Source organism: Orbicella faveolata, unplaced genomic scaffold (assembly GCF_042242905.1).
Source record: "Orbicella faveolata isolate gen_17 unplaced genomic scaffold, um_ofav_v1 contig_25, whole genome shotgun sequence".
NCBI lineage: Eukaryota > Metazoa > Cnidaria > Anthozoa > Scleractinia > Merulinidae > Orbicella > Orbicella faveolata.
In genome coordinates, this window is record NW_028301553.1 from 25003895 (window position 1) to 25016311 (window position 12417).

The following is a 12417-nucleotide window of genomic DNA, read 5'->3' on the forward strand; positions in this document are numbered from 1 at the left end:
CCCAGGAGTATACATGTAAATGGATACTGGCGAATTGTCGGGGAAACCTAACAAATTGTGGGGGTGTGACCTGTGGTGGACTAGCATCCCATCCAGGGGGAGTAAGCTTCATCCTACAGAAACTGGGATAAGCTCCGGCAGCTATGAGCCAGTCGGCTCCAAGGCTGCACTTTCTTTTCTTTAAAATCCACATCTAGGACTTGAAAATTTAGAACTTAGTAGTAAAGGTGAGATCAAAATTAGCAATATAAGGATATGAATAAAGCATTGACAGACAATAGTTTCATTCATTTGATAATGCATGTCCATGTAATCAGAGTATGTAAGTACTACTGAAAACCTTTCTTACCTAACGGGATCGTGTGAATGTAGTTCAATTGGTCTGGGAGTACCACCAGGACCTAAAGCAAACAAAAAAAAAAAAACAGTATCAATGTGTTAACCTATACTTGTAAATCCAATTCAATTCCTCAGTTTTAATCATTTCAGACCAATTATTTTCCCGTCAGCTTCTGATCATTTCCTGTATTCTCATAATTGCTCATTGGGTATTTTATAGACAAGACTGTAGAGATACCAGTGACTGATCATCTATTAATTGCTGGGGCTATACATACCTCCTCTTGTGAGTGCATCAATATAGCATCTTACAACAGCAGTTCTTCTCGCAGTACCATATTCATCTAAAGTATACCTACAATGCAGTAAGTAAGAGCTATCAGTGATGAAGGGATGCAGCTCATTTGCTTCTTATACGGATGTTTCATGTATAGTTAACAGACAGATTCCATGCTGCCGTGCGTCTGTTCAGTAACAGATCACAGATGAAGTCAAAATGTGGTAAGAACAAAAAAGTGGCACACAAGGCGATAGCCGAGTGTGTCACTGGTGTTCTATAATACATTTTGACATCATCTATGATTTATTTCAAAATGGAATCTGTCTGTTTTATGTAATTAAGAAACAAAAATGGTGTTAATGAAATCATCTACGTGTATGTGTCTGTCTTCCAATAGGTCATACAAAATGCAAGAACACGCTAGGATAAGCTCCACCTCTGTGGGCCACTGGCTTTGGTCCAAATACAGTTTAGTCTAAAAGCAGAATTTCTGACATAAAATAAAATATTGTGAAAGGATAACTTGTTAATCAAAAAGTCCCAGTTTTATTGGCAGGTAAACAATACTTCAAAGAAAACATAAAATGCACATAACACTGCAAGAAGATGAATCAAGTATATGGAATGATGTAATTACATAAATATTGCACCACTTACTTGAATAGCACAGGCCTATCCTGTAGAGCAGCCATTGCTCTGCAAAGCATGTTTGAAATATCAGGGAGATCACCCGTTAAACTTCTACATTCATCTAAAACCAGCAAAAAGAAATGTTTCTTAAATGTTAGTCTAGGTTAAGTGCACCATACTGTAGATCAAAAGAAACTTCAGGGAACTTTGTCATGGCAGGCTTTTATTTGTAGGATTGGTTAACATGTACAAACAACAAACTTGAGTGCATCATCCTTGACTGTCAAGTAACTATTTTAGTAAATGAGGGACAACTGACAAGATAGTGCAATGTTATGCAACTTTTCGCTTATGCCTTTGACATTCGTTTTTTCATTACCTCCATTCAAGTTTTTGGCTTAGCTTGTAACAACAGTAATTAGTCTAGCGGAGCAAGTCCTCTTGAGCCAGCCCTTGAAGCTTCACTACAGAGAACTCCACAAGAAATTGATTGTTTTCTTGCAAGCTAACTGGTTGAAATCTATTCCAAAATATATGCTTCACTAGTTCTTGACAGATGAGACTCTTGTAGACCTATCGACACCAGATTCTTGTCTTGAGAGACGTGAGACCAGAGAACTATGGTACTAGCTTCCTTTACTGTATTATTCTATAGCTTTGCATACATATTATTCTATAGCTTTGCATACCTTGACTCCATCTGTATAGCTTCTCATAGCTGGACTCAAGGTGTAAAGCCATTGCTTCCATTATCTGCAAGCTAGAGACAAATTTTAACATTAAACTCTTAAGGCTGGTTTTCACTGGTAACGGAGTCAGAGTTGGAGTTGGAGTCGTAGTTGGAGTCATAAGAGCGCTCATAACCTAGTGAAAATCAAAAATCAGAGTCGTAAGCAGAGTCATAAGCTCGACAGAATCGGAGTCAGAAGAATCAGAACGTTTCCATTTCTTGCGACATTGTCAGAGTCGGAAGCAGAAACAGAAGAACCAACCAATCACAAGGCCCGGAAACGAACAATGTGATTGGTGTATCCTTCCACTTCTGCTTCAGATTCCGACAATCTAGTTTTCACTGGATCGTAAGCGTCAGAGTCACAGGCAAATGCAGTGTTCTGCTTCCGACTCTGTCAGTTTGATTTTCACTAGATCGTATCACTCTACGCTTCTGATTATGACTCCAACTACAACTCCCTTGCTAGTGAAAACCAGCCTTTAGAACTTTTCCCAGCTTTGGAAATCTGGATTAGCAACTAATTTTGACAGGACTGACTACTTGTGCTAAGCTACATGCAGTGACTTGAAGAGCTGCAGCACCAAAAATTCTACAACATTAATGTCATCTCTTTTCACAAGAAAGGATTGAGATTTGCACAAGCAAGTGCTAATTTCCATCTCAGGGGTACCTCATTAAAAATAAAATGAAGGAAATGGAGTTACTGATCTCCAAAAGGGACAAAAAACACTTGAAGTAAATACAAATATTTCTATTTAAGATGCACAGCTGATGTAATAGACTACAAACTCTGGAAAAATAATTTGAACGTTGACAATAGGGCTTGCATTAAGCAACCTTGTGGCCTTTTTTATTTCCAGTTATATTGCTCATGCCCTAAAAATATGTTTAACCAACAGTCACAATGAATTACCCTTCTCATGGACTGCAAGCACTGATAATAAAACCCATGAGAGGTCAATGATCATTTAAGGATAATTATTGAAGAGCAGATATTCCTAATCATTAACGTGAGGACATATCCATCAAAAGCACAGTTACCCTGCAGTCTGTTGTTTTGTCCTCAACAAAAGTTTACAGTCATTGTGAATTTCCTTAACTCTTCCAAGTGCTTCAAAAAAAGTCTGCAAAAGAACAAAAGTAGCATCACCAAGCCTGCAAATAACAGTCCGTCATCAGACAATTGTCCGGCAAATTTGAGGTTTTGACAGGTAAAAGCTTAGCCTGGTTGGACACTCTGACCGGGCATTTCTGCTAAAATAAAAAAATATTTTAACTGGAAATTTGTGGCCGAATATGGGACAAGTTATTTTGTTATACTGCCACACAATACTACGCAAAAAAGCTTTGTTATTGGTTTTGTTTTTATTCCAATTCTAAGAATTTTATCACGCGCAGTGCGTCGTCTCAAATGTTATAATTATGTCGAATTGTAAACACATCACATCAGCACCACTATCCCTACATGTTAATTTACGCATTTTGCGGTGGCGTTGTGAAAGATCATGAAGCCCCATTTAGTCTGAATTACATTCATCTGAAAAACTACTAAAAACTGAGGTCTTATGTAATTACTCGTCATTTGTTGCTACCAAGTGTTGTGGAATTAATTTTCAGTCGTAATACTTTGACCCGATTATAATAGTATGGAAATTGAATACACGGCCCAAATACTCACGTTTCGTTTATCTGAATGCAATCGCTTTCAAAAACTTTAAAACCTCTAAAACGTAACCAAATGTTTTTCTAGTCCGTATGATCAAAAATCAGTTTAATTTTTAACTCTTATAGTTTTTTTACGTCTGTCAGTGTGATTGAAATATAGTTTCCGTACCACAGAAATGTTTTTGTGAAAAGTGTGAATGTACAGATTAGTCACGATTTACAGTCACGACCACCTCCAATTCCACATTTTAAATAATTAGTTACGCAAATTTTTTATTCAATTGACCCCAAAAACATCCAGAGGAAACTTGCTTTCAGAAAAAGTCGAAGAATTCATTTCAGCCAATTTTCAAGTCTCTGAATGTCCATGCGGGAGATTGTTTCATCGCTTTTCCCATTTTCCTTAGACGCCTTGGGAAACTTGTTACATTGGAAACGCTTGTGTGACTAGGGGTATAAACGTTTGTAAATTTGTCAATTTTCAACAGGTAAAATAATACCAGAAGTAATGTAAAGGTCCCCTTACTGGTGCTAGTAGCGATTTTACACTTAGTTGACTTACAAGCTCTTCGAATTTACAACCAATATTTTGGCGAAGAGTCTACACTAAAATACCAAAATGTCTCAAATGTCTCTTTTTAATTTCTAACGACAAACAATTTTTTGTCCAACCAGACTGGCTTTCTGTCAGGTCAAAACTGGTCCTTGTCCTGACAAATGACCTGCCTATAGACAAAAATTATTTGCAGGCTTGCATCAGTATAACATTAACAGCTCTTTTCAAGGCTAACTTTTTTCATTTGCATTACAATAATTTATAATCCAACGTGGATGTGAGGCAACTTAAGGAAGTTTCATATATACATGAATCATAGTTTGTCAAAATTGCCTCTCCTCCTTGTGGCATTAATATTGTTTACAGTAATGTACATGAGAAGTGTTGACCATGAAAAGAAGTCTTTTAGTTAAAAGAAATTCCAGAATTAATTTAGCCATTGACTTCATCTCTCACACTTTCACTAAGTATTCAAAACTACATGGTAAATGAAAGAGTCAGGAGTGTTAAGTTTCATGGTTACTGGGAATAAAAATTGAAATATTATGAAATAATAAGGGGTTGGGTACACAGGGCATTGAATCAAAACTTCCAATGAAAAGGGTAAGTTCGCCCATAACAAGATATTTCCTGGAACCACACATTGTCAGTCTAAGCAAAAATAGGAAGAGAAGACATTTCAACTTTAGTATTTACCTCTGAAATTGGACCATTCCTGGTCCCTTTAAGAGCTTGCACCTCATCTGGTTTTAACTGAAACCTTGAAATAAATGCATCTGCTACTGTTTCTTTCATCTGTATCCTTTGGCTAATAAGAGAAGAAAGGGAGAAAAAAATGCTTTATCTTGTGCAGGGCTAAAAAAAAAAAACTTGAATTCTAGCTTGCCTTTTGGCCAAACAGCTCTATAAATATGCTTGCCCCAGACAATTCTTGTTTTACTTTTTTTCTTATTTAGTTGGTAGATGACTTGGCTGGGCCCTTGCCCCTCAGGCAAGTAAGAATGAAAAATTGCTCACCCAGCAGGAACATCTACTTGTCCTGGATGACTAGATGCCCCTTTTTTCAAGCCCTGTTGTGTCATTAGTGTAACTGGATATAATAAGATTTTTTTTTTCAATTTCACATATCAACATGAAAGTAAATCACAAATTTCATTAACATAGGATTTTCACAGTAAGGCCAACTCAGTGTTGAAGGTTCCACGCGATTTGAAATGTGCTCATTTTGTTTTTCAGGGTCCAATCAGTGCAATTACACATTTAATCAATACTGTTACATGAATGTAAATTGAACTCCAGAGGGAAACAAAAAAAGCTCGAGAAAGGATTCAAGAAACATGTACATGTGTGTACTTGTATGTAGTAGTAAATGACTGAAAGAGCATACAGTAGTATAAGGGAGAATGATTTGAGTTCAAGATACATGTGGTGGGAAATTTGAGAAAACTGCTTTTCGATATACATGTAGTGTGGTTCAACTGTACTTATTTAAAGTACACTGCACAATACTCTCAAGGCCATCTATTCATTCTAGGAAATTTCCATCAAAACAGCTCACTCCATCCGCCTTTCAAACCACTTGAATGAAAAAATGTGGCTAAATGCATGTATGTAGAGGTAACAGGTAAACTCTACATTGGACCAAAGTGCCTCACAGGCACTGGAGCTTATACTTGTAGCATAATTTAAGCAGCTTAGAGTATTTTCACTCGGAGTGGAAAGAGACACTGTGAGATTAATTCTTGCTCAAAAATGCAATGTAGTGACCCAAGCTATGACTCAATCCTGGACTGCTTGATCTGGAGTCCAATACAAAAACACAGGGAAAAAATAATATTTTAATGACTTTATCTGGAATTACCTTTCACCTTGAAGTTTCGTTGTTTTGCTAATCAGATCTGAGGTTTGATCTCTTGCAGACTAAAACAAATGAGAGCCACCAGCCCATTACAAATAATACAGAGAAAATTATCTTCATACTAGAGGTTCGTTGTAGGTTTTCCATGGAGCCTAACATTCAAAGCAGTCAGCACTTTCTTAACAGAGAGATAAATACATAGGTATGCCTCAGAAAATATTTATTTATAACGTAGTATTATGTCAAATTGGTAAAGATAAAAACTTGTTTCCTGTAGCAGCTGATGCACCTATTTATCTAAAAAATAAAAAAGGTTGACTTTTGTTTGTTTGGTATAAAGTATCCAAAGTCCAAGTGTCCAGAGCATGAAAGAAGTGTAGAGTGAAACAGGAAACAGAGGTTCATCCCTACGTCTTGACTGTTCCCCATTTCCTAGCTTGCTTTATAACAGAACACAAGATGGTCAAGCTCTTTTTTATTTGTTACATGTAATACTAAAAGCTTTTCATTTTTCCAAGAAATTGGCTTCAAATGAGTTTTACTCTTAAGTTGTGTGCATAGTATGGTGTCAAGGATCACACATGACTGCATCAACACCTTGTTTTGTTTTACAAATTCTCTTCAAAGGCATCTGAATTTCTTCATTAAAAACACATACTATTATTGGTAGTTTAATAATGGGCATAACTCTAATTTACAATTTTCATTTTTCTTGATTAGGTGATGTGTAATTTAGAAGTCTTCTTTCCAAAAACACAACACTTCAAGAGATAAAAGATGTAACCAAATTTAATCAGCAGGTAGTTACTACTAGACTAGGGCAAGTCGATAAATGTCCAATACATGTACATGTACATACCTTGAGACGGCTCGTCATTTCTGTACAACATCTACTCATTTGTTCAATATCTGCATGCACAGCATCAAGTTGCTACAATATTAAAAATTAAGAACTTTCAACTCAGAGTTGACAACAGAACATGTGTACATCTAAATATCATAGTATTCTCCTCCCTGGTACCATGCCAGAAGAGTACTGGAGATTTTGTGAACAAGTTTCAATAAGAGCGGTGAAATTTTTTTAAGGAATATAACTTCTATTTCAATGTCTCTATAGTCTCATTAAGACCATGACAATGTCCTTGTGCTTCCTTGATGGCACACAGAGAACCTGAGTGATACAGGAGGGTTCCATCAACCATTCGAGGGAGCACAATACTGTGTCGTGATCCTTAGCAGATTATTAACTAAGACATAGAAATGGTCGTAGCCCCAGTCGTAGGCCAAAGCCGTAAGTATACATGTATGTCATTGTGCCATTTTATAGTCGTACGATGTTTCGTACCAGTATTTATCAAGAAGGCATATCATATGTGGCTGGTTTGGTAAGATCTGCTGTTTTTGTTTTCCTATACAACGTAACTGTGATAGATCAAGTGAAACCCAGCTACATAAGTTTGAATCCCCAGGTAAGCTATATCAAGGGAATATTTTTCAAAAACCTTAGCACAAAACGTTCTACAAAAAATAAGCTTAACTTTGTATGCCAACAAACCATTAACAAAAACTTTCAATAACATTATCAACTTCCACCAGCTCACCTCTTTGACCTCCCTGAATGCGCTCTCAAAGCTTTCGTTAATAGCTAAGCTTCTTTTTTCAATGTCTCCGCGTAAATTTCTCCTGGAGCGCAAACTGTTGTCGACGAAAAACGTCGACAAGGCCTTCAGGGCTTCCACCATTTCCTACCAAATAACATCAGATTATTCCACATTATCGCAACTTTTCGCTCCACAGGAAACACATCTAGGTGTTAAAATGCTGTTACCTTGTCATTGTCCAGTCTGGTTTCTAAGATCTTGTTTAATTTCCTCGATAACGGGTTATTTGGTTGGGATTCGCTCCCTTCCGCCATCTTGGAAATATTCTACGTGGCTCAACTCAACTCGTCCCAGGGTCTTCTTAGAACACCCACATAATCCTGGGTACTAGGCTCTGGGGCTGCAGTTATTTGCGAAAGCCTCGTGCTGAGGTCTATTGTGTTGGGCTAAAATTGAAAATAATTGACTATTCAATCCCTCAAAATTTTTGCGCACTCAAACCTTGCGCAAAGTCAGTGATCAAGTAAAAGTTTTCGTCGTTGATTACGAACACGCTGAAACGATCTTTTATGCGTTGCCTAGCGATGATTTTATATGCTGAGATATGTTTTGTGTAAAATGACTGGTAACAGAGCAACAAAATTGCGAGACAAACCGCACTCGTGAATTTTAGATCATCTCAGTTCACAACATTTAATTTCGCGTTGCCTCCCACTGTAAAGTATGCTCACTCCCCGCCCGAAAGAGTTTTTCTTATTGGATTAGTTTGGGGGAATTAAATACTCTTGAGGATAGCGTACGAATAACAAGATCTTAAAATGATGGGATCAGCGTTACTAACAGAAACTCAGTGCTGGATCAGTCATTCACTCGTCAGGATTTCATGCTGAAAACAATGAAGTGGAAGGAAAGTTCATATCAGTTTATTTCAAATGCCTGTGTGGGGTGGTCCTTTAATTCTATCGGAACTTCGTAGTTAGCGAGTGTTTGCTCGTTTGACAGCAAACTGCCATTGTTTATATAATCCGTAGAATTATTGTTGCATTTGATTGATACTTACTTATGAGCTATTGAAGGACAGACGCAAAAATGACGTCATTGCATATTTTTTTTATTCTTTATTGTAAAAAAAAAATACCTAGATAGATTTCACGTTGCCGTGCGTCTGTTCAGTAATAGATCACAGAAGACTTCAAATGTGATAAAAAAGAATCAATGAAACACTCGCTTAACGGATTGTGTGCCACTCTTATGTTCTTACCACATTTTGAGGTCAACCGTGATCTGTTAAAACAAAATTAAAAACGATTGTGCTGTGTTTATCATGGCAGAAATAATGACAAACACTCAATATGTACTCTTGCACACTGATATGAGATCATACAACATTTCAAAACTTGTTTTATCTACCTTGCGGCATTGCTGTTACTTCTGGTGTGGCAGTTTTCAATCAGGCTTCAGTTCTCATATTGCAACATTTTAGGGCCATGTCCCATTAATTTTAAAATCTCAAAGGTACTAGCCATCTCCCTTGATAAATCCTGGATTCGCCCGTGGCTGAACGTATTAAACCGTATTATTGTTAAAGGAGCTCAGTCACGTTATTTTGAATTATTTTACCCACGTACAAAATTAGCTTTAAATTGAAGGAAACCTGAAAATAGTAGCTAACTACTACTATAGAAAACCCCAAAGAGATAATAGTAAACCATAAAGGAACCCGGCCCTATCCCCCACTGGGGGGCAAGGAACTAAGCAGCATAAAGGAACAAGATGCGCAAGCCGTTACGTAGCTCCTTTAAACCCACCTAGTCACCTGCAAACAACAAAACTGTCTGAGTGTATCTTTTACTGCTTTTCTCATCTCTCTGATCTTCCAGAAGTACAGAATCGGGTTTAGAGATGAGTTCAACATAACCAGGGACAACGTTACCTCCCACGCGAAGTCACGTGACGGCGAACGTAATCCAGTGATGGCATACAAGGCTGCGACAACACAAAATGGAAGATAGCACGCCACTAGTGTCATTTGCAGCCAAAGGGCTGCAGACACTGTCTTTCTGTATCGTGCAATATTGACGGGACGTCCTCCGCCGTTGAATTTCCCTTGACGTTGAATATTGTCTTCTACTTGCGATTGATGTTGGCGAAGTGTGATGTAGATTTTCGTGTATGAGAAGGTCGAGGTTATTAAACACAAAAACAGAACAATGCACATAATCCCCACGGTAATAAAGTAACTGAAATTGAACATCATTGCTGTGATGCCATTGGAAAGCCAGAGAAAAACCACAAAGAACCGAGCTCGTTTGAGTGTGACGATCTGCCTGTACCTTAGTCCCAGCTGCAGAGCAAGAAGTCTATCCAAGCTGATAGTAGTCAGTGTTGTCAAAGAAACTCCACAAAAAAATCCGCTGGTGATACTTGTTAGTCTTGAAGCATAAGGACAAATGGTGGAGAGTCGAGGAGACGTCAAATATGCGGTGTAGAGAGGTTCTAGAATGAAGCCAACGCAAAGGTCGCTGCTCGCAAGGCAACGAAACAGTAGTTTCGATGGCGGATGAAATGAACACTCTTTGTTCAGTGCAATGAGGATAACGACATTCCACAGAAATGCAGTGAAGCAAAAACAAATGTTCAACACTGAAAGAAAAATGTGTAGCTGTACTCCGAATAATCCATTGGTACAAAACAATGCTTGAGTTGTGGTGTGATTGCTATCTACAGTTAGGTCCGCCATTTTTCCTTTCAAGAATCAGATTCAGTGTTTTCCTGACAACTCAGCGTAGTCTCGTGTTTTCTTAGTGATTATTGGTCCCAGAAGAGAATGGAAACCTCTGCCGGGGACCAGGGACCACAAGTCTTTTTTCTTAAGTTCAAAGTTGGACAGGATTTCATTAATCTGGTCTACTTCTTCAGCTGTGGGCATGCGGTCTTGATACCTGTCCTGATGATAAGAAAGTACCTTTTTGTTATAGGAAGATAAACGATGCTTTTTTTCACGTTGTATTTGCGCTCACGAGTACACAACAATATCGTTATAACATAAAATTTGATGCCATCCCATGGGTGTGGCATTTGCACTTTTCTCACAGCCTCACCATGTTGATTTTGTATGCGCCAGCTGTCCCACTGTGGGGCGTTTGCCACCTTCTGAAAACAAAATGTCAAATGCCCGGGGGGGGGGGGGGCATGAACCGGCTTGGAATTGGCAGAGGCATAAATTGGAGCAATTTAAACAAACCAAATGGTAAAATCTCAAGAAATACCTATTGCAAGTGTTGGCGATCTGAAATTGAAGTTTGAGTTTCGAAAAAAGTTTAAAAAAAACCATTCCAGGAAAATATTTGTCCAGTAAAAGTTCGTAAACACTTTTTCAGGTCGGTATCGCGGACTGTAATCTATTTATCGCTAGTTCAACTTTCACTTGCAGATCGTTATCTGTAATTCGATCAAACTTAGTTTTCTATCGAACGCCACCAAAAGTATGGGAAGTATACGCGTGAACGATCTGCATGGGTGGATCCAGGATTTTTCATAGGAGGGGTCCACCACTAAGGAATGGTGCAACTCAGTGACTAGTGAGGTAAACAGATTTTAACAGTGAATACGAAAAAGAGGGCTTCATCTCTCGGGGAGGGGGGGGGCGCAACCCCTGCACCCTCCCTCTAGATCCGCCCCTGATTTGCTCTAATCTTTGATTGCCATTATTCCTACTTCTAAACGAATTTTAAGTTCTACCTGTAGTTTAATCTTGAATATGATTGGTGGACTACACAGTTGAACGACATGTCAAAATAGAGTTAAAGCAATGATGTTATTATTGCTTTTCTGATTCTCACAGTAAGCGCTTCTAACTCAACTTAAATTAACGCAAACTCTTAGGCCGAAAGAGTTTAAAACAAAAGAAATTATTGCTAGCGACCACGAAATTCGTATTTCCTGCATTATGCAGGAAATTAAAGCGATTAATACAAAGAACTATTGTTTATGGTGACATTGACCACGATCAAAAAAAGACATAATAAAACGCAGAATCAGGTCTCTAAATAAGCGAGGCTACAACCGATGAGGTACTCATCAAAATTACGTCCGTTTGTGGTTTTGGGCAAAGGTAATCTCTACAGATATAGTCACCAAGAAAAGGTTTGTATTGATGACCCTTCAAACAAAAGTACATCAGTTTTACATATTACCTTGTCATTATTGTTGCTGTTTTGTTTCTGGGTGGAAAATTTTGCGTTTTGTTTCAATTCCCATCTACAGCTGTAAGGTCGATTGAAAAATCAGTAGATGATTTTGACGCGACTCATTCTTTCCAGTAATGGTCAAAGTTTTGTGTGTGTGTGTACTGTGGGTAAACTGCTCTCCGCAGGAATACTGAAACACAATGGTTTCATTTCAAAGTCAAACTCCGGCAATTCATCTTTGGCATCAGTTTTCTTTTCTTACACTTGTATCGGTCGATATAAAAAACATTGATATTCAACATCTAAGGTTTGTGGTTTTTACCTGAAAAGACGGTTGGTCATCCAATCTTTAGTTCACGATTTGGCGTTAGCTGTGTCGCCCGACAACCGAGAAATAATTCCCATCGAGTTTAATTAAACACTAACACTTGCTGTTTATGTAGTATGTTGGTAGAGTTTTACAATAGGCGTGATCAATCTGTAGCTGTGTTTTTGCTGAGTGGCAATGTCAATCTAGAGCTGTTGATAAAAAAAAAAACTATCATTATACTTCAAATCGTGAATA

General features: G+C 38.0%; 2 protein-coding genes across 2 annotated transcripts in view; both read right to left on the bottom strand.

Annotated features, from left to right (window-relative positions):
• Nucleotides 1–8022, bottom strand: part of LOC110068296 (conserved oligomeric Golgi complex subunit 6-like) — a 17166-nt gene extending 9144 nt beyond the window's left edge. Inside the window, exons 1-10 of the mRNA XM_020775679.2 lie at nucleotides 7890–8022; nucleotides 7663–7806; nucleotides 6921–6992; nucleotides 6065–6123; nucleotides 4900–5011; nucleotides 3024–3106; nucleotides 1939–2009; nucleotides 1277–1370; nucleotides 618–694; nucleotides 350–401 (exon numbers count right to left, since the gene is read on the bottom strand). Of these exons, the coding sequence (XP_020631338.1) occupies nucleotides 350–401; nucleotides 618–694; nucleotides 1277–1370; nucleotides 1939–2009; nucleotides 3024–3106; nucleotides 4900–5011; nucleotides 6065–6123; nucleotides 6921–6992; nucleotides 7663–7806; nucleotides 7890–7976 (851 nt within the window). The 5' untranslated portion in view covers nucleotides 7977–8022. The remainder of the gene's footprint in view (nucleotides 1–349; nucleotides 402–617; nucleotides 695–1276; nucleotides 1371–1938; nucleotides 2010–3023; nucleotides 3107–4899; nucleotides 5012–6064; nucleotides 6124–6920; nucleotides 6993–7662; nucleotides 7807–7889) is intronic.
• A 783-nt stretch (nucleotides 8023–8805) lies between these two features.
• On the bottom strand, nucleotides 8806–10756 carry LOC149109631 (melanocyte-stimulating hormone receptor-like). Its single transcript, XM_089294481.1, has one exon. It carries the CDS (start codon nucleotides 10400–10402, stop codon nucleotides 9461–9463), a length of 942 nt encoding a protein of 313 aa, XP_089150607.1. The 5' UTR covers nucleotides 10403–10756; the 3' UTR covers nucleotides 8806–9460.
• Nucleotides 10757–12417: the final 1661 nt, after the last annotated feature.